This window comes from Gymnodraco acuticeps, unplaced genomic scaffold, assembly GCF_902827175.1.
Source record: "Gymnodraco acuticeps unplaced genomic scaffold, fGymAcu1.1, whole genome shotgun sequence".
NCBI classification, from domain to species: domain Eukaryota; kingdom Metazoa; phylum Chordata; class Actinopteri; order Perciformes; family Bathydraconidae; genus Gymnodraco; species Gymnodraco acuticeps.
The window spans coordinates 1,017,971-1,044,561 of NW_022990484.1; the positions used below are offsets into that span (position 1 = coordinate 1,017,971).

Below are 26,591 nucleotides of genomic sequence, written 5' to 3' on the forward strand. Positions count from 1 at the left end.
AAAAAGAAAATGTGCCATGTTGGAAATAAAATAGCACAGATGTACATTTCTTCGGCTATAGGAAATCAAAAGTCACAGACCTAAAGTGACACTCACCTTTACCAGAGTCTGTTCCATAACGAGAAGACCGTCGGTAGATAAGCAGCAGATAGATGACGTCAGCAGATAAACAGAAGTGTCTGAGTTACAGCTGTCAGAAATACAACTTCACATATATGTCAGTACGCCTGCCAGCTTCCCCTGTTAAACATCCAAGTATGCATTTATAACTTGAGTTCCCATGTTTAAGAGAAGTGCTGTGATATGAGGAAGGGGCGGCACAAACCCTAACCCGAAAGAAGAGTCAACAAGCATGTAAACAAATGTCAAGTAAGAGGAGAAAGAGCATCGTACAGTAGCATGGATTTGAGAAACGAACAGGATGAGGAGAAAAGAGAAACACCTGCAGGTTAGTTTTAAGAACATTTTTAACCTAAATGAATAATGAAATGAATTTTTCTACCTACACCTCCTCTGTGATCCTTAAGTCAACTCACTCATATTTGTTTGTTTCATAGATTTGCTTTTTTTTATGTTTATACGTACTGGATTTATATATTGTAGTCATAACATAAAAATAAAATGTGCCATGTTGGAAATAACACTACATATATATATATATATATATTACAAAACAGTGATCTTATCTCTATCTGCATCACAGTTAGACATTGTTATACTGTCAAACTCATCAGTACTTTGCATAACAGCCCATTAACCTCACCCAGTTAAATGCTGGACAATAGCAAGCTGACATTTTCTTCTGGTTAAAAGTCCAAGTTTACTTCTCGGAGAAAGTGTCCCAGTTTTATCTTAATTTTTTTTTTTTTTTAAACCTTTATTTATCCAGATAAATCCCATTGAGATCATTGAACTCTTTTACAAGGGAGACCTGCTCAAGTAGGTTCCACATGAAACATAAAAACATTAACAGAACAACAAAAGGACATCATACATCATCATCACAGGGATTACAATTTACATAACTATCCACATGTACAGGTACCAACAGCTTCCGATTGAGTAGCATCCAACCGAGCTTTAAAAACATTTAGTGGCACCAGATTGCTCAGTTTCCATTTCAGTTGCAGACTATTCCAAGACAGTGGAGCTGCACATCTAAAAGCTGTCTTCCCTAAGACAGTCCTAGCAGTTGGCACATTTAATAAAACCACAGCATTCGATCTCAGGCAGTAGCCACTTACAATTTTCCGTGAGATCAGGGAGCAGATATAGGATGGAAGTTTCCCTAACATGGCTTTGTAAATAAAAATGTACCAGTGACTGAGCCTCCGTACAGTTAGTGAAAGCAAACCAGCCCTTGCATACAGGGTACAGTGATGCGTTAATGCTTTACAGTTTAAATGGGTGTCAGAGGTCAAACAGTGAAGCCACAGGCAGGTCATAGTATGATGTGTTTTAGTGCTCAAGTCATTGGTTAACAGGTTTATGTATATCCTACGTTTAGTCATTCTACATTGTCATTGTAAAATGACCTTTCTTGTTGACAATGACGATTTCAGAGAAACGTCTGCTTACATGACGTTTTAGTTTCATGATTGTTCATTTTTTTACTCCACAGTTGCAGGATACTGTCACACTTGTCAACTGACAACTCATGTGGCTGTTGTTATGGCAACATCAATTCTGGTGATAGGACTTCTAATGGGTTTGGTATTATTTGGTGAGTATAAATGTAAAAATAATACATGTTATATACATTGATCCTATTTGTGCCCGCATAAATAAAAATAATTTAGGACTACAGTTTATTTTACATTTCATTATTTCAAACCATAATAAGTCAGATATCAGGTATATGAATACAGTTTAAAAATAACTCATATTGAAACATTTAATGTTGTAATTGACATGTTTTTTGATAATAAAGCAGGGCCTCAACATCTATTTCCTGTTATTACTATACTTGTCATCATATAAATTACAAACCATCTTCAGGTACACTGCATCAAGTTACTAAATGACTCGTGTTATTTGGCCAGTCACGTGGACAAGAGCACCAGAAGTGGATCAGACCGCCAAAACGTCAGGCCATGAGCTGATGGAGAGGCTGCTGCAGTGCCAAAGAGAGCGCCAGGAAGTGAACCTGATGCTCCACACCGTAACTCAAGATGATTTATATTCTCTTCTCTGATGCCAACATCTCACATCCTGCCCATGTGACTTCTCAAAGCGTGTGGGTGCAGTCGTAAACACTTACAGGACATTAAGATGGCAGATCTTTGATTGATGACAGTGGTGAAAGCTCTCATGACATCTTGGTATGTTGAGTTGTATTAACCGGTGTGTTGAATGCATTCAGATCAGTGTGTGCGTCCTGCTGTGTGTAGACCCCATGTGCAGTGTGTGTCCTGACGGCTGGCTGTGGTGGGGGGGGGTCACTGCTACTTCCTCTCAGTGGGACAGCAAGATGATCGTAGCTGGATCGAGAGCTCAGAGTTCTGCCTGCAGCTCAACAGCAGCCTGGCCGTCATCAGAGACCCCGCAGAGATGGTAACAACACAAACACAGAGATAACATCAGGGAGGGTTTCTGGATATAAAGTCATCTGAATGTCTCTTATTCTTTAGGAGTTTATCCAAGGTGTGATGAGACGGTTCCCTCTCTTCCCCTTCCTGTGGGTGGGACTGACGGACGCTCAGCAGGAGGGGCTGTGGCTGTGGGGGGACGGGGGGGACGTCCAGCAATAAATGCCGTAAGTCCAGATTCAGATGGTAACGGGTCAAAGGTTTTTCATATTAAGGAGCAACAATAGAAATGTGGAACATCTGCTTATAAAGGCAACAGAACAGATCAATGAGAGGTCAGTATTTATGGTTAGATGAGGATGCTCTTGGTTTATTTGTGAAGCAGCAGACACCAGAAGTATTATGCTACACTTCTAATGATACTTCTTAAATTAAAGCATCATTTTCATAATATGGACATTACAGTTGAAGCTGTGGTGACCAAGATGTGATTACTATTACAGCAAGTGATCAAGGAATGCAAAAATATATTTGTTGATCTATTAAATAATAATATTTATGTATCCAATTTCAAACCGAAAATAATGTTCGTGAAGAAGCAGTAGAGAAAGAGCATTTTATATTTATTCCACGGTTCATTTCAACATCCTAGCCAGGTGAAACACACATGAGTATTATGTATATACCGCAGGAAACAAAATACGACAAAAAAACACATTAAAACCTTAGGTGTGTTTCTAGTTAATAAATCATTCAAACCAAAGAACATTAATAAACTTTTGAAACATGTTTTTTTTTTCTGTAAACAAAGTGGACCAAAAGGCATTTCTGCAAGTTCAGCTGACCTGTTGCACACGATTCTACGTATTAGATCAAATATCTCTTTTAGGAATTACGAAAAAATCCAGACCTTTAAAATGACTTGAAAATAAAATGAAGCTGAGACTAAAGAGCAAAATGAGGACCTCCCGTTTGGCTCTTAAATCGATTGTATAGTCCATTAGGTATCGATACGTGGATAACCAATTATTTTATATATTCTTGGAGAATAACACACTTCATACATTGTAATGAAATATGTTTTATTATTACAATATATACATATAAACAATCATTTACATATAAACACTGACATACAACTGATTGTATTTGTTAACATTGGAGTATTTATTCACATACTCTAAGTTTGTTATCACAGATCATCTTTTGGATAAAATTGCGACATGTCCCCCTTTGCAGGGTGACGGTGGAGTGGGATGCTGAAGACAGGGACTGTGCAGACCTGCGGGGGGGCGGCAGTCTCTTTGCCTCCAGCTGTGAGGCTTACGGACCCTGGGCTAGTAAGAGAGGCTCCTGACACACATGTAAACACATTTTACATTTATTTAAAATATAAAACATTTGAATAAATATAAATTGTCATGCAAAGAGAAGAACATCAGCATTGTAATAGGGTCCAAGTAAAATGTACAAAGATTTACATTGTAGAATGAAAAAACACATATTACAGTATGTATATAAATATTTATTGCCGGTCTGAAAGTGCATTATAAAGTGCATAGATACGGGATGTGGGATCTTTCATGTCCACACATAAATAAGGAAATTCTGAAAAAATTAAGTGTAATTTTCCAAAAATTCCATGGTTTAAAATAAATACTTGACACAAAGTTTCGTTTCAATGTTTTTGTTTCTGACCGTCTGATCAAAAATCTCCACTTATGCTATGATCAGATACATCTATTTACAGCATCATGAGCACTTTGATATACATCAGTCGTCGTTTGCGTATCACTATTTGACAGCAACTATTTAAAGCAACATGGAAGGTCAATCAAATCCCCCCCGAAAAACCAACTTTTCCATCAAGTTGCAATGAATCCACCAAAGAAGCTCTCCCAGTAGCTGTATGATGGACGATCCTCAGCACAGTGCGCCCCCCCAGCGGGGCGAACAGAGGGTACAGCTTCCCCCTGAAGCTCCCAATGAAGGTGTAGATGTGGGTCTTTGTCTCTGCGTTGTAGAAGGAGATCTGGCCCTCCTCATAGTCTAAGTAGACCCCCATCCGTTTGGGCACCATGCCGACGGGCTGAGCGCTCTCCGGCTTGGTGCAGGCATAGAAGTTGTTGTTGCTGCGCCACAGGACCCAGTAGCCCTCATTGGGGGTCATGGGGAACCGGCCGAGACGCTTGGAGTCTGCGGTGGTCACTCCCAGACGCCAGAAGCCATTTTTGGATATGTCCACCTCCCAGTAGTGGCGCCCGCTGCTGAAGCCCTCCCACCCCAACACGCAGGGCCAGCTGTCGAAGCGCTGGGGGCTGAAAGGCAGCTCGGCCTCAGAGAGACCCTCCTGGACCTGGTCCTCCGACATGTGCAGCCAGGGGTGGTTGGTCATGGGGTCCAGGATCACATCAGCTGTTAGGGAACAGAGAAAGCACGAGGTTGTTGTCAGATAAGTGTTGTTATACAAGACAAGATAAGATGAATAAGGGTTGGTCTTACCTGCTGCGCTGCAAATCCAATTCCAGACTGCAAACAGAGACATGTATGTTATTGAATGTGCAGTGGATAAACAACAACAAACGTCTTAATGAAATGCTGTAATCTACAGAGGATGGGATAAAAGGTCACATGATCAACCTTAAGCGTAAGATGATTCACAATACACTTACTAATTCTTTTTCTCAGCATTATCTTTAACTTGCTTGTTCCTTTAAAATACTCTTTAGGCCTCTCCAATTTATTCTAAAAAGGACAATCCGTTTGTATTTCTACTGCTCACACCTTATACAACACAAACTGTGTTGATTTGCTGAAGAGACAAATAGCTTTTTATTAAATGATCAAAACCTCCACCGTCTCAATCACATCAGAATAATATATTGACCGTACTTCGGGCAAACCTGTGTCATTTTTCAAATAAAGAGTCAAATGATTATACAATTATGTGTTTTAATTCACACCTGAGTTGGGGATGTATCTTGAAATCCCGGCTTTCCAGGTCCTTTGTTTTGCCAGTAACCATAGCTGTGGAATCATTTTCTGAAATGGGAAAATAAAAAGGTAAAAATCACTTTTTTCCACAAGAGCAACATTTTCATTTATCCCCATGAATCATGTTAATGTGTGTGATGTACCAGTGCTTCCTGTTAGCACTTTGATACGTTTGGCTGACTGTGGTGATGACCCTGGCTTTATGAGGGCAGTAATGCAAAATAGACCAGACCATGCACCAGTAGTCAACGGTCATTTTCAAGTTCCTCATTGTATTTTGTGCCTCTACTGTGACGTTTTTGCAGACCATTTACATGCACAACCCTATATAACACACTACAGAAAAGGGACACCCCCGAAAAAGCATAATAGGGCCCCTTTTAGAGCCATAATTAAACATAAATAGAGAAAATGCAGTTTATTGTTGCTGCAGGTAGTGGAAATTCCCGTTTTCAAGCATGAAAGAAAGTAAAACTGGACTCTAATTGCGATATAGTCCTTCAAATTTCAATAAAATAACTTTGGCCCGTATACCGCGCCTTCATCTGCGTGTGAGATGAAAACTGAGCAGATAAACTATCAGTTATTAAGGACATTTATTGTGGAAGTCAGGGTCATATAAGCCAAATCACCGAGTGCATTTATTTATGCTCTGCACGCATTCAGAGAGCAGGGTTCACTTTAACCACACGTTATATAATGTTGCTTCATGTCACACACGTAGCGTATTCCAAGCCAATTATTCGTTTTATGGTCAGATTAAATGTTGGTTTCTATTTCACTTCAGCCTTCACAGAAACAACGCAATGTTATGGCAGAAATGTTCTCACCATGCTGTCTTCTCTGAGCAGGGACCAGGTGATGAACTCCAGCAGAGGAAGCAGGTTCCCCAGACGCTTCTTCTTCAGGCCGAGCTGACTCAGCACTCTGCCCAGCTCCTCGCTCGGCACACCACAACTCTGCAGACACAAACACTCAGTCAGCTTCAAGATTTGGCATTGTTTTCCCCTTAAAAACCACACACTCTTACATACTGCCTACCAGGGCCGGCCCTAGACATTTTGGTGCCCTAGCCGAGATTATGATTTGGTGCCCCCCCCCCTCCAAGCAAATCTCTACAAAAGATCAATACACTACATAAACTGAAACGTATTGACATGTTGGTTATATACATAAAGAAGGTTTCAAATGTATTCATTATTGTACATGTTTTAATTGGCGGGTGGACGTCGCATCCACATTTTTTTTAACATTTTAAAGAAAACATTTTCAATCTGGTGCACTTTGAGCAGAATTGCTAGAGAATAGATCTAGGTGGTACAACTCTAAACACCCATATGAAAAAGATCGGTTTGCATTTTAATAATCAAATAAGTATGTGAACATAACCAATAACCTACAGCCAATAACAAATAAATGTAACGTATTTTATTTTGTTGTTCAATTCAATTATTAATGTAAATGTATTACATCAAGGGCAGAAAATTAGACAGAATACAAATAAAAAATTAATATATATATTTTTTTATTATAATTATTTTTCTCCCATTGCAGCGCCCCTCCAGATCTGGCGCCCTAGGCGACCGGCTAGTTCGCCAGTGCCTAGGGCCGGCCCTGCTGCACTGTAAAGATAGTAAAACTAAGTCATTTCCCTTCATGCGCTTACAATTCCCAACTGAGATGCACTTGGTAGGTCGTTTATGTTGAGATTAACAGACACTAAAAACCTTTCTACAAGTTTTTTTGGGATGTTCTTCTGGTTTAATGTCCCTCACCTCAGTGGCTGTCTGCAGCTCCTTTGCCCACTCCATGATCCTCATCTGTGGCTCCTCCTTGAAATCCTTCTTCTTATTTTCTTCACTCTCCAACGCCGAGGGCATCTCCTTCAGGAACTGAGGACACAAAATCAGTAAGTTAACATTGATATTTCTTTCACAACCATAGCCGTTCCAACAAAAAAAAACAGAATAGTATTTTTGTTGTCATGTTCTGACCTTGTCGACATGGTGCAGCTCGTTGGCCCACTCCAGGATCAGCTTCCTGCTCTCCTCCAGGCTACGCTCAGTACGGCTGTCTGCACTCTGGGCTTCTTCATCACTGGGACCCTCGTGTGGATCCCCCCCGCCCTGCTGCAACACAGCAACACACACTCTTAAAAACACAATGTTACCTGTGCAATTACTCAACTGTAAAATACTAATAAGATTTAAGATTATTTATGTATTACAGTGAATATTTCAAACAACAATTAATTCACATCTTTATCAGTCATTTTACAACACGTTATATATCGTTAAATCCCATTTTTATATACTTGGACATTTGTACTTCTTATGTTAATGTAAATATTGAATCTATTTTTTTTCTCATTGAATTTTATTTAAACTCCTTTTCTTTATATTAATATATTTATTCTATTTTAATTTTAATACATTTTATTCTAGAATAGAGCAACTTTTGGGAACTAATTTTCTTATTCTGATTCTGACACTATGACCATAAAATAACGTTTAAAAAAAAGCACATATGCCACACGTGGGACATTTTCCCTTTTACGGATGTCTAAATAGAAAGGTTACAGTTAAATAAACCCTCTATCTGTGACTCAGCACGGCGAGGCAGATAACCGGGCATCATAAACAGGTAGCATCCACCCATTCAACGTACTCATCTACAGTATCTGCGTGCAGGAAAATGTTTCCCACGGCAACACTCATCTGTTTTGGTCATAAAAACAGGTTCATGAACTTTTAACAGACTGAGATAATCAGCAGTCATTTTTACTGTCCAAATCAAAGCCATGTTTTACTGAGCTGGCAAACAACCAGAGTCAACATGGTAAGGAAACTAATGTTTAGAAATATGTTTCCTTCTCCTGTTCTCTTAAGTCTACCCTCTTTTCTGTTGTCAGATTGTTCTTTGCTATTGAAGACAATAATATGAGTCTGCTGAGACACTGACTCACATCTCCTTCCTTCCTTCCCTGATGTCCTACCTTGCAGACTTGGTCCACTTGCTCCTTCCAGTGATGAATGAACTGCACACACTCCTGCAGGCTGCGCAGATCCTTCAGGCCGTTCTGACGAGGGTGTCGCTGCAGGAAAACACAACAGGGTATGGTTTAAAAGAATGTAAACCAAAACGGAATTCACAGAAAAAATATATAAATGAAAAAGCAGTTTCCATGTACCTGTGAGCGGTGAGTGAGGTTGATGGCGGCTCTGCTCGGGGCCGAGCTGTGGATCTGCACGTCCTCCTCGGGCAGGTTCCAGCGCACGGCCCCGATGGAGCTGCTCTGGGTGTTCCTCTCGCCCCCTTTCAGTATGCCCACTCCTGTAGGGGGACACATTCAGAATCACTATGTTAAGGAAACTATAATGATGTAAAAAAATATATTTAAAAATATAGCAGTATTTACATTGACATAGAATGGAATAAAATATGTGCAGTAATAAAAAAAACTGATACATTCAGGAGGAAACATAATTTGAGTCTCATTCATTATCACTTGACATAAAATCTAGCAGAAAATGTTGTTATTTTTCCAACAAAGTGAGCATATCAGCAGAGTATTGATACTTGCATTAATGAAACTGCAATTATTAGCCTTTGTGATTATTAGCTTGAAGCTTTAGCAGCCACGATTAAAGGCTTTTAATCATGAAGGACATACTTTAATGCCTTTATCTGATTGGATGTAAGCTGTATTTTCCAGCCACATCAGACACAAGTTGTTTTAACATGCATGAAGCAGGACAAATGCAATTGGCAGTGATTGAAAATGGATTTATACATACTTTTAGCAGGTTTCAGAATAGTCATCTCCATGGTGGCGTCCTATGTTCTGTAGCAGAGGAAAACAAATGGTTGGGGAACCAGGGATGCAAAAAGTAACAGCAGCTGTATAAATAAATACTTGCATTATGTGTCAAAGGTAAAATGGCTGGTATTATATTATTGAATATTGTATTAGTTAAATACTCTTTGAGAACTAATTTAACAATTTGACAAACTATTGTGTAGTTTAGTTATGGCAATATAACATGGATGTTTTATCATTATTCCAGATATACATTATTTTTGAAAAGAAAACCTCAAAAACAATGAAAAAATAAGTTTTGTGGAAATGTGAAACCTTTTTTTTTAAACATAATAATGCTTTTAATGATAAGCGACACCTACCAACAAATAGTTAATAATATAAGTCATTAATTTATACTCAAATCAGTGATGCTTGAGTATTAATCTGGAAAGAAAGAAAAATGTTTCTCATGTTTAAAATAATATAATAATTCAATCTATATTCAGCACATGTTGAACTACAATGCAAAATATATTTTCTAAAATGGTGTTAGATACCATAAATACAGTCTAAATGTTTCAGCCCCACACACCTGTACATGTACAGTACATCGTATTAAGCTCTGATATTCATTGTGTCCTACCTGTAGATGAGGAGGGTGGTGCAGCTCTGCTGGTGGAGATCTCTAGACAGACGCTGCTCTCTAACCCGCTGCGTATTTGTTCCTCTGCTCGTTCTGACCTATGGACCTTTTTTATTACTCCCTCTGAGGTGGCGAGGAAACCTCTGACAGAAATCCTCATGCTTCTCGGCAGCCGCTGGAGGAAGGCGTGAGGTTTAATGACCGCTGTAAATCTCTGCATATCACTCAGTGACGCACAGCAGGGATTCCGCTAGGTGTTACTGTACATAGGTATACATTACATTACATTACATGTCACTTGTTGGACCAGGGGTGTCAAACTCAATTCAATCACGGGTTGTAACTTTAAGACAATATAAAAATACATATATAAATATATATATAAAATAATGTATTATATTACATTATTGCCTCTGCATTGGATTATTATCAGATAGGGTAATAACTTCATAATTAACTACGTCTGAAAGCAGAAGTCTGGGGCAAATAATTGCAAGTCTTTTCAGTGAGAATGTCACAAAATGATTTAAAAAGAATTCTGAGAAAAGGGCACATTCTAAGAAAAAAGGCATTTTTCAAAGAAAAAAAGTCAAATTTGAGGTGCATTGTGGGACATGTAGTTTATGGGCAACGTGATTCTGTAAAGTGGCATGTAACCGTATAATAAACATATAATATTCTTTGCAAGCTCTTGTGGGGCCACAGAAAATGAAGTCACAGGCCGGATTTGGCCCCCGGGCCTTGAGTTTGACACTTTTATCCAAAGCGACTTACATACTCAAAACAGTGGACAATCCCCACAGGAGCAATTTGGGGTGAAGTGTCTTGCCCAGGGACACAACAACATGCTGACTGCAGTGGGGTTTGAACCTGTGACCCCCTGACCCCAACACCAACACCAACACACAACCCACTGCACCACACGCCTATAAACAAGATTGTAACGGTAAAGGTGTTTTCCATATAGTGGCTGCTTGGGTAAAATTGGCAAAAATAAATGAACTCATAATAGACACGAAACACTGTTTAAAATACATAAAATATTTTGTTAAAAAGGTTTTAAAAAACGAAGGTGTTTTGTTCTGAACTGGATTTATGCAGAGGTGGAAGAAGTACTCAGATCTTGTACTTGAGTAAAAGTAGAAGTACCAGAGTGTAGGAATACTATGCTACAAGTAAAAGTCCTGCATTCAAAATGTTCCTCAAGTAAAAGTACAAAGTATTAGCATCAAAATATTATTAGTCCCAAAAGTAAAAGTAATCATTTCAGATTGGTCCATTTCAGAATAATATATGATATGTTTTGATTATAATTATAAATGCATCAAAGCTGGTAAAAGTGCAGCTAGTTTTAATGACTTGATTATAATTCAAATCATTAATCCAAATTGCAAAATAACTAAAGGTACAAAGTAAATGTAGTGGAGTAAAAACACACGATTTTACCTCTGAACTGTAGTGGAGTAGAAGTACAAAGTACAGAAATACTCATGTATCCCAACATTGTACTTAAATGTACTTGGTTACTTTACACCTCTGTAATATTTCCAATATTTTCCATCCATCCATCCATCTTCTCCCGCTTATCCGTGGTCGGGTCGCGGGGGTAGCAGTTCCAGCAGAGAGCCCCAAACTTTCTTTTCCCTGGCGACATCAACCAGCTCTGACTGGGGGATCCCAAGGCGCTCCCAGGCCAGCGAAGAGATATAATCCCTCCACCTGGTCCTAGGTCTACCCCTTGGTCTCTTCCCAGCTGGACGTGCCTGGAACACCTCCCTAGGGAGGCGCCCAGGTGGCATCCTAACTAGGTGCCCGAACCACCTCAACTGGCTCCTTTCGACGCGAAGGAGGAGCGGTTCAACTCCGAGTCCCTCCTGGATGACTGAACTTCTCACCTTATCCCTAAGGGAGACACCAGCCACCCTGCGGAGAAAACCCATCTCGGCCGCTTGTATCCGCGTATTTCCAATATTTTGCAGCATACAATTACATGACGGTTATAACTGCATGTATTAGCATTGAAACACTATATCAAGGCTTGGAGATAATTGTTTAAATCTGTTTTGAACTGTAATCAGTCCTTATTCCCCTCCAACATAAACTACCATAACACGGTCAAATAACAAAGCGTTATGCTGCGTGAAGGCCTCAAATCAGAATCCTACCTTTTGCCTAGTCATCCATTCACGTCCTCGTTAGCTACTGGAAGAGTCGTAAGAGTGAAACTCATTGCGTCAAGGTCCTACACTACATCAGCCCCCTGACCTTTTGACCTTTAGTCATTAGCTTAATACGCCCTAAATACATCACACTGGGCCAGGCGACATGTATTGCCTTCAGTGTCAAGTCTGTATATGAGTAAAGGCTCAGTGAAAGTAAAAATAACCGTCAGAAAGTAAAATAAGTCCTGCATTCAAAAGTATAGAATAGACCGTTTATTGTCCTGTTTCTGAATGGTAGGATCTGCTCCTAGAAACAAAAGCACAGTTGTGAAATTGTTTTGAATATAAGTATGACTCTTAAAGTTCTCGTACTGTAGATAGATAGTCCCTGATTGAAATGTTGAGTATATAAGATAGTGTTATATTACTGATGCATAAAACTCCTAATATATTAACTTATGAAGAATTAAATAAAGCAGAACATCATATCGTATAAACTGATGCCATACTGTAGCTGTTAGGGAAATAATTATCATAGACGCCAAGATGTGACATACAGGACAAACCTTGACGTCTGTTTACCTCCTTTAAGGACACAGGCTGCTTAGCCAATAATGTTATTGTTCCCATTCTGTGACCGGTCAATACTGGGTCACAGATGGTCTGTATTGTGGGTACACTGGGACACTTCCTTCTCTGTTGTCTGAGGACTCCAGGGCATGACATATCCAAGGCCATAAGTGGCGGAAGCTGGTAACTTAGTGTGCCCAAACTATCTAAAGCTGTCTTATCAAAACATGTTGATGACTCTCTGTGGAACCAGTCAAATGGGCTAGCAAGAGAGAGGCTCTCCAGAATTGACGTGGCAACTCTACCGTGAAGTCAGAACCTCTGGCTCTCGGACTTGTGATGTGAATCCTCCGGCCGTAACTCCAAATAAACCATCAGTGTTTGACATCAAAGCTACTGCTCCTACCGTGTCTCCTTCCTGAGTCGGTGACTCCCACAGCATTGCTACACAGAAGTTTCCTCTACAGTAGCAACACATTCAAAGTTAAATGACCTCAACCCTTTACATAAGTGTAGCATTTGAGTTCATATTATGCGCTAATTCCTCCATTGATTACACTTGACGATGACTGTGATGCCATCACTCTGGGTTAGTGTGTGCAGGTCACACAGACATGGGAACAGTGAGGGGATCAATTAAACAACGTTATACAAAACCTGTCATGGTCCGAGGCTTGGCCAAAACAAAATGATGACAAAGAAATAAAAACCACTCTCTACAAGTAGCAAGCAGTTCAAGTTTTATTTGTCAAATGCAGGCAAATCTGTGACACTCGAGCATCGTAAAAAAAAAAGACTTTATAATCTTTATCTCTAACAGAATAGACTTTGCATTTATAAAAGTGGCATCATATCTCTTTTCTATCTATTTCAAAATGAGCTACAGTGTGCTCGGTACCTTTCAAATATGTACATCGGGTCATTGCATATAAAAAACGTATTTTGGATCAGATGCCGTCGGTTTTCAGATGTACAGCGTCTTCTCCTCGTGCGCAGGATGAGTCACATTTTAGTTCCAGTTCTTGAAGAACTGCTTGAAGATGATGGTCTCCTTCCCCTGGGGCAGAATCTCCACCTGCAGACACGTTCACTGCTTATTGCATATCTGATAAAGTCACAGTGTACTGAATCTGTAAACAATCCATCTCAACAACATTCTAAAGAACTATGAGCGTACCTGAGTCTTCCTGGGGTATTTCATTTGTTCGATGAAGTTATCCGCCATCTTTAGGGCCGACTGCTTCTCCTCAGCATTTGCTCCTTTACCTGAAAGTCAATCAATGACTCAGCTTAGGAGCAGCATTCATAGAGATTGTATACCATATTGCCCAAAGCTGGATCATACATGCACAATGTAGTCTGTTCATCTTCAATATCTGTTATAGTAGTACGTTTTCAGTTTCTCCCGGTGTCCACAAGAGAAGATATCAGCCATTTTAAGTAAAATGTTTTACTAGGGGCAATAATATTATGTAAAAAGTAGTTCCCATAGTTTCAAACTAGCTAAATAGAAGTGAAATACAACCAGTAGCACCACCAGGGCTGTTTCCAATGACTTCTTGATATAATAAGAGGACATGAGTCCCTTCTACACCAATCATATGCCCATAACTCAAAACTCTGAATTTCTTTCAATGATTTCATTTTCATACTTTATCATTTCGACTGTTATTGTACATTTACTTTCCTAACCAAGAGATGTAAATGTCTTAAGCTTCTCCACTCTCCCAGGCTTACCTGCAAAGTTTTTTTTCGCATTGAAATTAAATTCTGTACCAGGAAATAAACTCTTAAAAAGTGTAATGTTAATCATTGATGTAAGAGGTATGGTTTTATCCAGATATCAGAAGAGACAGCAGCTTTGTTTTAGGGATTGTACACTCTGCACTGCACTGGGGACAGTACAGAGCTGTAGTGAGACTTTAAATAATGCTGATGTTCTTAAAAAATGCTTTCGCTCCACATTTGAAAGAATGGGTCTTGAGACTCTCACATATTTTCCCCAATGCTAAACTAAAATCTGATTTAATTAGATAGCGCACATCACTGGCATGGGTGCATTTGCTGGTTCGGGGTAAAGCAGTATTTTCTCACCTTTCCAGACGAAGATCTTCCCGTTGGCGCCGTTATCCAGAATGAAGCAGTCATCACGAACCAGCAGATCCTTGGCAAACGGGCTTTTCTCTGACACTTTGGTCATCGTCATGGATCCTGTGGCATCAGACACCTGTGGAGTGAGATATACAGTGTTATACTGACATGTAAACAGGTAGTTTGAAGTATGAGTGCAGGTACAAAGCTATGCAGGTACCTTGTAGAAGGAGGCAGAGTTGGAAGCGTCTGCTTTGCTGTCCTCTTCTGGTGTGCTCTCTGCCAGCTGGGGCATCTTTCCCAGAACCTGCCCGGCAACAAGACAGGAAGCTCAGAAACCAAGAAGATCCAACAGTCTTTTTCAGGAATAACCCCAGAACTTCCTTTGCATGCTTTTAAAGGTTTCCTATTATACTGTTTTTCATCAATATATTATAGGTTTCGGACAAAACATGTCTCTGGAGTGTTTGGCTGGAAGCACCAAACAGATCATTGCAGCATCCCATAATCCCCTCTGTTTCAGCCCTGTTTCCAGAGTGCTGATACTCCGTCTGTTACTTTAGATGAAAAGAAGGAGCCCCTCCCCACGCCCCTCTGAGATATTTGGTTAAAAAAGAACACAATGGTGCTCTCGGAGGAGATTCAGGTGATAAGGTGGGGAGGGGGGTTACCTTGGTTGCTGATTGGCTAATGGTTACACAAGCCAAAAAAATCGTTATGACATCATAAAGTGGCCAAAATTTTATCAGCTCATTTTCAGACAGGCTTTTATATAAATGGATCAGGCCAAAAAGAGAATCTTTTTTCCTGAAACTTTCAGAATGTCTTTCCACAGAGGGGACACATGTTGATGTAGAAAAGACATGTTGCATAATAGGTGACCTTTAATGACCTCCTCTATGAGTAACATGCATGATAAAAGTGTGCAGATACCTTGAGCATCTCCTCTGGCTCCTCCCCCTCGTTGCTGTCCACGATTTTGGCTTTACCGTGTCTCTCCGTGTCTCGGATCAGCGAGGCGATCTCACGCACCTTCTGCTTCTCGAACATGTTGGCCTGAGAGCCGATCCACGACACAATGATCTGGAGGGCAACGAAATCATGAAATGAAATGAGGTCTTCCTGGTTATGAAAGCTGATATGTGTTGTTTGTTCTCTGGCAGCTTGTTTGACAGTTTGTTTCCTCACCTCCCCAAGGTCCAGGATGAAGCAGTCCCCTTTGTTGAAGCTGCTCCAGGACAGCTCCACCTCCCTGGCTCGGATGTTGCGTTTCCCCTTGATCTGGTACAACCTCTGCACCGTGCCGGAGCCCTGAGTCCTCCTGAAGCCCGAGTCCACACCGCCCGTCTGCACAGAGGTTCATGGGATACTCATTTAAAATGCTTTTTGAGTAAAAGTAAATGTTAGAATTAACTATAGGCAAGCTTACAATTGAAAATACATTATACTAACCCCCTAATCCCACCAGGAGCGTCTGCGCTGCGCTGCGCTGCGCTGCGCTGCGCTGCGCTGCGCTGCGCTGCGCTGCGGCCTTTTTAGCGATCGCGGCCACTCTAGTCAATGGGTGCTATTCCACCAGACGCTTCGAGCCGCGGCGCAGCACGGCGCAGCGTCCCAGAAGCTCCTCGCCGCAAGGAATTTCTAAAATATAGGATGAATCCTATATTTTGCCTTTTGAGGCAGGCAGGAAGTGGAACGTTCATCCAACAACTGCGAGGCTGCACACACCACGCTCCGCTTCCGCAACGTTTTGAAACGCGCCATTTAATTTACGAGTGCCTTTCAAAATATGATTTGTTCCCCTTGTCTAAATGCCCTTTCCTGTCTATAGCATATTTTGCTGTAATATTGAAATGAATAATAAATGAATATATATTTCCAGTATATCTTTTAAGGGAAACTAACATTTAACCTATAAGTTATACCAAATGATATCTTTCCTACCAGAAATCTTACCCATACAATAAACCACTTGCACTGTGCATTTGTTTTGCTGACAATGGAGATATTTATATAATTCTCTCACATTTCAATGGCATTTAAAGCATCTGAGCTTCAGCACTCAGGTATGTCCCTCCCTCACCTTGTAGCTGACCCCTCTGGGGAACAGCGCCATGAACTCGGGGGTCTCGTAGCCCTGCACGTGTCTGTGCTGGACGGGGTCTCCGCTCAGGAAGTTGTCCAGCTGAGTGGCCAGCATGGCACACGCCACCTGCTCATCCCGAGACGACTGCTCACCTGTGGGAGGAAAGAAAGAAAACATGAAGCTCAAAAAACGCTAAGAACCAAAGAGACACTTTAAGTTTTAAAATAAATGCAACAGAACATAGACATCCATTTCTTATGCATGACACTTGAAGGCCACATTTGGGTCGATAACCTTTCATTAGGTTTTGTTTAGTTTGTTTGTGTTTAATTCCTTCTTGGATAAATAAGATAAGATAAGAGGTACTTCATTGATCCCAAATTGCAGCAGCATAAAAAACAACAAAACAAGGCATTGCACATAAGTAGAAATTAAAGAGTAGAAATAGACAATACTAGAATTTAAACATCTCAAAATAGAATTAAAGCAGCATTAAAAAGTAGAAAATATACAGTAGAGCGTGAAGATACAAAATCTATAAACTCTGACAATTAAAACACTATTGAAGGGCTTTAGACAAAATATAAATAAATAAATGGACACTTTGACAAAGCCAAAATATGATACATTTAAAAGCCCTAGAAAATCAACAGGAAAAGAAAAGAAGACCTTGAGACGGGAGGGTTTTGTCTGTCTATTTTTCCATGGTCAATAATTCCAACTTTCACGCTTAACTTTTAAGTCAACATTTACAATTAGTCTTCCAAGTGCTAGTTTTCCGTTCTGATCCTGTTGTCAAACCAAACATCAGGTAAACAATAAGGTGAAGGCAAACATAAGAGTTGCAGGAAAGAGTGATGGAAATAGAGGAAGGAAGAAAAACAGAAGCAGTGAGATCACATGAGGGAAAGAGAGCATTAGGAAATGAGGTCAGAAAGGTGAGGATGTCACCATGTGAGGAACAAAGAGCTGCTGACAGAGGTGATGGGTCATGGAGACAAAAGCAAACAGAGTGTGGCACAAAGACAACACCGGGGTCATCAATTGTAAACAAGAGGAGGAGGAGGAGGGAGGCTTCGGGACAATCAGCTTAGTGTTACCTAAGCACCGGATACATGCTGGAAACAACCGCAGCATTTGAGTGCTGTAACACAGGCCTCGTGCATCTTTCATGGGCCCTCGCTCCAAAACCTATCCCAGTTTCCTTCAGGACTTCTGCCTCTCTTTCTCTCCCTCTAATCCTCCCTCTCTCCGCACACAATGCTGCAGCAGGTCAGCGCTGTGTCTCGTGTGTCATCACCATCAGCGGGGCGGGGGGGGGTTATTTCGCTTTTCACCCGCAGCACAGGGCCAGGTTTAGGAGTGTGGTAAGCACAGCACTGGACAATGGTCAACAGGCAAATAGAAAACAATATACCGCTTTGTCGAGACAGGGCTACACATGTTATCCTAAAAGGTCTGAGCATGAGTCTCTCCTGGCTTTCTGAAGACCAAAATAACTTGTGTGTTTCAATTGATCAGCAAGGGTATTTGATTAAAGGTGGGGTCGGTCATTTTGGAGAAACCAGCTCGAGTGCGCTAGAATTTGAAAATACACAACCGGAAAAAATCTGCCACTTCCTTACAGAGCCCCTCCTCCAACACACACGAACGAGCACATGACCAATGAGGGCACGAGATAAGTTTGTGCACAGATGGAAGGCTGACAGGCAGGTAGGCCATCCAGTTACTTTAGCCGAGCCGGCTCAGATCATTGGTCGTCCTTTTTACAGTACTACGGCTTCCAGACATGACGTTTTTTATGGATTTGTTGTTAAAGCACTTACAGGGGTGCAACCAGTCGATCGCGATCGACCGGTCGATCGCGGGGAGATTCCCAGTCGATCGCGATATGTGTCTAAAAATAGAACAACAATATTCTGTTTTATCGTTAATGTCCTATAACATAATCTTCCTGTGCCAGAATAATGCACTTGAACGCATCAAAGCTTTGTGATTGGCCGGCGTGACCCCATGTGTCGGGGCGTGGCTGGTGGACAGTGGGCACTATTTCGCTGACGTTGTCCGTCACCGTGGCAACAAGAGTGCCAGTCCGCACACACACAAGACCGCAATTATGGCAGAAGCAAAAAAGCCCAACATATATAATTTTCACTCCGAGTGGGAGGATGATTATTTTTTTATCTATTCCAATTCAAAGTCCATCTGTCTCATCTGCAATACGAGCGTGGCTTTATCGAAGAAGGGTAATTTAGGAGCGGCATTTCAAAACAGTGCACAAACGCTACGAGACGGAATTCCCTCCTAATTCTGCCATACGCTCCCAAAAGGGGAGGGGCCTGAAAGGACAGCTAAATGCACAGCAGTCCATTTTCACCAGGCCCAACAACAAGAGCAAGGCTGCTACCAGAGCATTTTATCGTGTCAGTCACGTTCTTGCGAAACACATGAAGTCTTTCCAGGCTGAAATGACTGAGGGGGCTGTTCAAAAATCCTAGGGGGCGACTTTTTTTTCACAACAACGAGAAATACTGGCAATGTAATGAATTGACACACCAAGTTTTTTTCATTCTCACTGCTCTACAATCTCTTTGCTTCTTTATTTGTATTCCGGATTGACCCCTCTCATTCTGTTCTTTTCCTCTGATCTTTAATAATAGATAGTACATTATTAGATGCCTGCACTTTGTTAGTAACGTTAACAGACTAACATTGATTTCCTCAATTTATAAATGGACAGGCTCTGTAATAATTATACCATAACCTTTTCTCCTCTATCCCTTAACTCGTCTTCCTATACAGATTTATTTACTTACTATCTACTCTAGTCATGTCAGGATTAAAGACAAATTAATCTGGTTGATTTTTTATTTTCAGGATTGAATGTTCAAACCAAGACCTAAAACCTGGCATTCCATAAGAAAGTGACTAATATATAAACCAAATGTAATATTGGATCAAATACTACACCAAATGGACAGACACAGATTAAAAATCCGTCACTAGATGTCGCTCATTGTACCAATACGGTTTATATAATAACATATTATTATTATAGTAAAAGGGCTCGCTTTGGCAAAAACCTGATCCATACAGGCAGCCCTAAATAATAACAGGTAAGCATCATGTGTGGTGCTATCTGTAGTTGTCTTATTTTTTGTCGATTTCATCTTGTTTTCACAGAGCTGTGGAAATGAATGTCCCCCTGGGGACAATAAATATAATCTAAACTAATTTAATATTCAATCCCACACTTGGCGATTGAGAACATACATTCGTAATTTACCTCGTTTATATCACTTTTGTTCTAATACTATGGATTTAGTTGACACTACTAGCCGACTTTCTTTTGTCCAATATTTTTGCGGGAAGGTACATTGAATTAGAAGCTTCTTATTATACATCCATGGGTAGAAGAAGAAGAAGTAGAGGTAGAAGAAGAAGAAGTAGAGGTAGAAGAAGAAGAAGGAGAGGTAGAAGAAGAAGAAGTAGAGGTAGAAGAAGAAGAAGAAGAAGGAGAGGTAGAAGAAGAAGAAGTAGAGGTAGAAGAAGAAGAAGTAGAGGTAGAAGAAGAAGTATTAGAAAAAGAAATACACTAATGCTACAAACAGGCACAACACTGTTACTCTGTTTTTACTGACATGTAACATTTTATTTCACCTTGCTCTATGTTTTTTAACGCACATTCCGAAAATGGGGACTTTGCCCGGAAAACAGGGACGTTTTGGTCCCCCATCCGACTGTGTTTACAGCTAAGCACACATGCTAACATTAATTAAGACTACAAGCTCACTTGGGGTTGAGGCTTGTTTACACGTTGCTTGACTGCCTGCCCACATATCTGATCTAAACATAGTAACGTGTGTTGGGGAAAATAATTATTTAAAGTTATTAATAATTGTGACATTTATTTAACTTTTCGATGGCTGAATGATGCTCAAAGTGAGGGGGCAAATAAAACAACTTAGGGGCAATGCCCCCTTTTGCCCCCTCGTGGCGCCAGGCCCGAGTCTTTCAAAGACGGCGAAGTTGTGAAAGAAGCATTCCTGGAGGCTGCCGACGCGCTTTTTGGGGACAGTAAAAATAACAGTAGCATTTCAACAGGTTTTTGATCTAATAAAAACTCAAGTTAGATACCGTTATTAATCAGCTGTAAGTTTTTGTTTGTTTGAATTTATTCATTATAATTATTGTACAAAATGGTATATGGTATGGTATAATTCTTATAAAGGTTATAGTCTATTATCAATTCAGGTTAAGTTAAGAAACTAGTGTTGCTTGCATCCTATTTTAAAGGCATTTATTTTTATACTCTACTAAATGCAACAAAAAAAGGGTTTGATTCTATTAATTTTGTCTTTTTTATTGCACTTTGGCAGCAGATTCCTGAGTAGCTTCAGATCTGAGTTGTCTTATTAGTAAGCCTAATTTATACTTTTGTAGCAACACTACTCAGTTTTACACAAGTAGAAGTGTGTATTTACCTGGTAGTAGGCTGTCAGTAATGGCTACGCCTGGACGCTTGGACTGGTAGATCTCGGCGGACTGGCAACTTTAAAAGTAGCTCTCGGTTCAAAAAAGGTTGGGCACCCCTAAGATATTCATTGCTATCGGGATTCCATGGAATATAACAAAAAGTGTATCTCGAGCCGGTTTCTCAAACTTACATACCCTACCTTTAACTGACAACAAATCAACATGGAGAGCACCTCATGAACTGAAAAAGGCCTTTTTATATCTTATTTCATTAGATTGGATTGGATTAGATTGTTTTTGTTAAATAATCTCTTTTCAATTCTCTTGTCTTTTATTTGTTGAATGATATGATCACTTCTCTTCTTGTGTCTCGTACATCTTTCCATCTTCCTCTTTAGGATATATATTTAGCTCTCATTTGGTTTATTTTCCAAGTTTTTATTGCTCTTAAATCTGATTAAGAAATACATGTTTGATCTCCACAGGGAAATTAGGATACAATACAGCTTCCTTCATTTTGGAATAGAAATATGTGTAGAAATTATATATATTTTTTAATTTACACAATACTTATACAACTGTAAACAATGTGTATACTACAATACTGTATATAAAACAGTATAAAAACAATAATATGCTTAAATGTGGTGAAATTCAAGAAAGGCATAAGAAGATTAGATGAAATGTACATTATATAAATCAATGCAGTTGTTTTATATTATTATATAAACAATACTATATTATCAGTATGCAGATAGTATTGTGCCTGCTTCTATTTACAGACACTCAGAGTATACCCAGATGTTTGCCTCTCACCTATCCACATGTGGAGGTCTGCTCCCAGCTGCCCGCGGTTCTCCAGCACTAGATAGGAGTCCCCGTTATAAAAGGCTCCCACCTCGGAGGGGTCCAGCAGCACTGCCTTCATCTTCTCCACCCTCCACACTTTGAGGCCCTCCTCCCGGACCTCCGCACCAAACTGGCCTGGCGCTGCCATGAAGGGGAGCATGCTGCGATTGGGGAAGAAAGTCATGAGAAGGTAGAGAGGACACACTTTGCCATAGAGAGGGCAGAAAATAGTGTGGAGTCCAACAGAAAGAGTGATAGATATGATCCACAATGGGTGAGTCACACTCAGGGGTTGCATGAAACAGAAAGTGTTCATACATAGAGTTGTGTCACTGTTCCCACAGGGAAATGGATAGAGAAGTAAAAGCAGAAGTCAAGAACACAAGCAGGTGACAAATGGAGGAAGTTCAAAACGTGTCACGATCAGACGAAATTTGAAGTTAGGGGCCGATGTTTACAGAAATGTACGGTTCTTCACGCCAACTGAAGTGTTACAGACACTTACAAACACCACTCCCTTATAGGACAGACAGAGAGAGTGTGGTTGACATGATAAGCGCCCTTACACTTGGGCTTGACACAAAATGAGCGGTTGTGATGCTTCTTAAAAACCACGGGCTATGACGTCCCTTTCTATGAAACACAAGACCAAACAGGCTTTACTAAAACCAAAAGGTATAGTGTTACAAAGGTGGGGCTTTATGCATGCTACATCATGTCTTGGAGGAGAATTATCTAGATTTGGGTTGAGTCACTTTAATATATACCCTCTTCTCGGTATTGTAGTTTAACCCACCCTGTCAGAAAGGAATAAGAATAAACCAAACCCACATCCTGTCTGTTCTCCCTGCTATATTTTACACCGCTGAAAGGAAGTCAGGTTTGTAGCGAGTCTGTTCTTTTTACTTTGCACAGAGTGAGATACAATCACTGCTTGGTAATTTCATCATTTTTAGGTAAGAAAAACATGTTCAAACCCTTTAATCAACACAACACCCTAACAAAAGGTTAACTGAGTGATGGGGTGGACACATACAAAAAACACATCCCAGAGCAACACAAAAAAGTGTCTTGATAAATGATGTAATAAACACTGATCCAACAGGTAAAATACTGCTGCCAAAAAAAGGCCTCATTAGGCAGCGGAAACAAGGGAAATATTATCTCTACTTCAGAATTGTGGTCAGTCAAGCATTTAAGGAAGCAGCAGCTACGCCCCTTTAAGTTTCTTTCAGTTTGGATGACAGCTTATCGACTCTCCTCTCTTGATGTTATCAGCATTTACATATCTTTTACATAAACTGTAATCATTAAACAGGTGCGGTTTGATGACCACAACAAGCAAGTTAAAGAGAACAGATACATTTGTAGAGTGGTGGAGGTAAGGCAGCGATGGAAACAGAATAAGGGCCAGAGGCAGCACACGCAGGGCCCTGAGTTAGGGTTACAATGCTTGGACAGCCGCTCCAAGAGTAAGTAAGGATGCCAAAGAAAGGCCCCGTTCCACTTAACTGTAAGATCTCCTCTGGTACCTCCGGCATGCTGTCTAACTCGGGCTCCATTCTGCGTGTCCACTGGGGTGTGTGTGACCCGGTGTGTGAGGATGTAGGGAACTGAGGAGTGTTTGCGCTCACCTGGCCTGGTTAGCTTATATGAGGGAGGTAACTGGAGCCGGTGTGATGAAAGCCTACCTGCGGATAGGACGCTACGTGGGGGGGAAGCAGAGTCGGGTTCCTGCTTTCTGGCTAAAGCTAAACACCAAGTGGATAATTACTGGGAGAGCAAGATGCTCCTCCATGTTTCCACTGTTCCCTTTTCTTCCAGCTTTCTTTTGAACCCTTTGCCTTCTATTCACTTATACTACGCAATGGGAAACAAAGAAAGCAACAGGTACGAATGGAAGTTTAAACATCTCACAGTTTCCTTCCCACGCAAGGCAAGGACTTGTAGGGCTCCCTAAAGATGCTCAGAACACTTAATCTGAACACACCTTTTTGAAAACTCTGCAATTGAAAGAGACCCTATTATGCTCCTTTGGGCCTTCCCTTTCCTGCAGTGTGTTATATTGTGCATATTAATGGTCTGCAAAGGCTATTATCCCAAAGTTCCCTCCAGAAGGAGTTTCTCTCCCACGGATTCAGGTTGTTAAAGTGTACAAGGGCTTTCTATTTGTAAAAGCATGTGATAAATGATACGCCTCCCTGATCAAGAAGTAAAGCCCTGTTCATTTTGTGCACAGATGCAAAATGGAGAAATATCTGGTTATTCATCAAAAAGCAAGAAAGGTGCTTTCCTGTTATAAAAAGCGTCCAATCTCGGACAGAAAGATAGCCCTTTAGGCCATGGCTTCTGTGGTCAGAGGGGTTTAGGTGGAGGTCACCGATATGCTTCAGGGGTCACTGACTCAATCAGTCAGTCATGCGTCGATAACCAGACAGACATATGAGAGCGACAATATGCAGGCGGACAGAGCAGCAGGCGAGGAGAGATCTGAGAGCAATCTGTCAATTGAAGCCGAGTGTATACAGTGTGTGTGTGTGTGTGTGTGTGTGTGTGTGTGTGTGTGTGTGTGTGTGTGTGTGTGTGTGTCCTGTATTATATGAGACTGAAATCAAGACATGCTGATGTATATGGGGAGACATTGAAAGGCCAGAGTACAAAGAGGAAAGAGTGATATGAATATCAAAACATTCTTTTACAGATGTAGGGACATTTTGCAGTTTAAATGTCAAGCTAACTTTTTTTTCTAACTAATTTTCCAGATCTGAGGCTGTTACCACTTTGATACCCCGCCCTAACTTCAAGGAAGTTGCTGCAAAAACGACCAGAATTATGTTCAGGAAGTGAGACAGGGAGGGAAGAAAATTATAGGCTGGGTTTTCCTCACTGATAACATAAAGGTGGAGCAGAGTATATGCAAAAAGATTGATATCAGAGACATTTGCGTCTCGCTGAAGCTCAACTAAAGATTCATTGTCCCACTGTGAAAGTCCTCGGCTGAATGGGAAAAGGCTTCAGGGTAAAAGCAGAAAAACAAATACAAATACAAAGAGAAAATCTGACAGGATCGAAGAGCAAAAAGAATGGTTGAGCTAAAACCTACCTTGGAGCGTGAGTTGGTGGTGGGACAGAACACGTCTGAGCAGAGAAGGGAGAGAAATGCAAGGAGAAATACGTTTCGAAAACACACACATTCCTTCCCTCTGTCCCTGCATGTGTGTACATGCAGGGATTTCCTGCCTCTGTCTGGCAGTCTAAGCCCAGCCCTCTGACTCAACCACAAAAGAAAGCATTAAGTTCAGAAACTTGATTCAATCAGGACTTTAAGTGTTAAGAGAAAAAGCAAAGTAAGCTTATTTGATCAAATCAATGTTTATCTCATTAAACAGCAACTTTTCAACGTGATTAATACTTTTATTCAGTTACACTTTCTTAATCCCTTCTTTATTAAAGCAGTACAAAAATAAGATGTTACACAAACACTAAATGACAACGTTCATTCCCTTTTTAAAAGAAACTCTGTTTGTCAAATCTACCCTCTCAATAATGACTCAACATCTCCACAGTTGGTCCATATCACCACAGTAACTGATCCAAACACACCTAGCAGTCATATACATGGAATCCCCTACACAAACACGCCCAAGTGTAGGCAGCGAAGAGCAAACTGAGATCATTTTATGACACAGTGAAACTGCTGGTTCTCACAGGTAAAGATCGACTTTCAGTAGAGGAAAGGTCACTGTCGGACTGGAATTTAAACATGCTTAGTACCACGGAATCAACTAAATGACAATAGATAAGTTAAGTTCACGTTTTAAGTGAGGTAGAATAACAAATGTAATGAGGAAAAACAAGCTTTTGAGCAAACAATCAAATGTATCATTGCAATGATAAGGGACATAGAGCTCTTATGTAGACGTATTACTTGCAGACGACAGGCCATGTAGCTTTTTTCTTACAAAACGTTTATTTGACACTAAGTCAGTCATTATCATCTCGTATTGGGCAGCTAAACATTGTTCAGACGCACCAAACTTAGTTATGCTCCCAAAGTTACCAAAGATAGCATATAACAGGTAGGATTTTAGGAAAATGTGCATAAACGAATCATGAGACTCCAAGCAGAAAAACTGTGTGAAACCGATTGTGTTTGTCAGTGGTAGGCTACAGCCTAATATGTCAGCCTTTGAGTGGCCTCTTCTGGGGAAACAAATACACTACAGGTCCAGCTCTAATGTTTCTGTGACCCATCATCAAATAGTCCTCTGTCCACTTGATAGCTAGGTGTGCTGGAGAGAGACGTTCAAAACAGATGAAGCTCAAAAAAATATAAAAAGTGTTTCCCATCTGGGCCTCTGATCTGGGCTCATTAAGGTCTGTTGCCTCA

At 40.5% G+C, this 26,591-nt stretch overlaps 3 protein-coding genes across 4 annotated transcripts; 1 reads left to right on the forward strand and 2 right to left on the reverse strand.

Moving 5' to 3' along the window:
• The first annotated feature begins 369 nt into the window (after window positions 1-369).
• Window positions 370-4,198, forward strand: LOC117552771 (CD209 antigen-like protein E). Its single transcript, XM_034226394.1, is given in 7 exon segments — window positions 370-448; window positions 1,622-1,723; window positions 2,043-2,174; window positions 2,394-2,431; window positions 2,434-2,553; window positions 2,631-2,755; window positions 3,768-4,198. Coding segments are annotated over 7 exon segments (684 nt in total). The 5' UTR covers window positions 370-399; the 3' UTR covers window positions 3,886-4,198.
• Window positions 4,098-10,127, reverse strand: si:dkey-219e21.2 (nuclear factor 7, brain). The gene is made up of 9 exons (XM_034226270.1): window positions 9,968-10,127; window positions 8,713-8,855; window positions 8,518-8,616; window positions 7,517-7,648; window positions 7,298-7,414; window positions 6,353-6,481; window positions 5,492-5,570; window positions 5,031-5,057; window positions 4,098-4,943 (listed from the first exon to the last, which is right to left on the reverse strand). The coding sequence occupies exons 1-9, from the start codon at window positions 10,125-10,127 to the stop codon at window positions 4,363-4,365; spliced, it is 1,467 nt and encodes a 488-aa protein (XP_034082161.1). The 3' UTR covers window positions 4,098-4,362.
• Window positions 10,128-13,422: 3,295 nt separating this feature from the next.
• On the reverse strand, window positions 13,423-25,459 carry capgb (capping protein (actin filament), gelsolin-like b). 2 transcript variants are annotated; one of them, XM_034226392.1, is made up of 9 exons: window positions 25,305-25,459; window positions 22,169-22,362; window positions 16,874-17,028; window positions 15,979-16,137; window positions 15,724-15,873; window positions 15,011-15,097; window positions 14,794-14,926; window positions 13,877-13,965; window positions 13,423-13,774 (listed from the first exon to the last, which is right to left on the reverse strand). In XM_034226392.1, the coding sequence occupies exons 1-9, from the start codon at window positions 25,424-25,426 to the stop codon at window positions 13,709-13,711; spliced, it is 1,155 nt and encodes a 384-aa protein (XP_034082283.1). In that variant the 5' UTR covers window positions 25,427-25,459; the 3' UTR covers window positions 13,423-13,708. The 2 variants fall into 2 exon arrangements, with proteins under 2 accessions (XP_034082283.1, XP_034082284.1); XM_034226393.1 differs by lacking the exon at window positions 25,305-25,459 and adding an exon at window positions 23,714-23,849.
• Window positions 25,460-26,591: the final 1,132 nt, after the last annotated feature.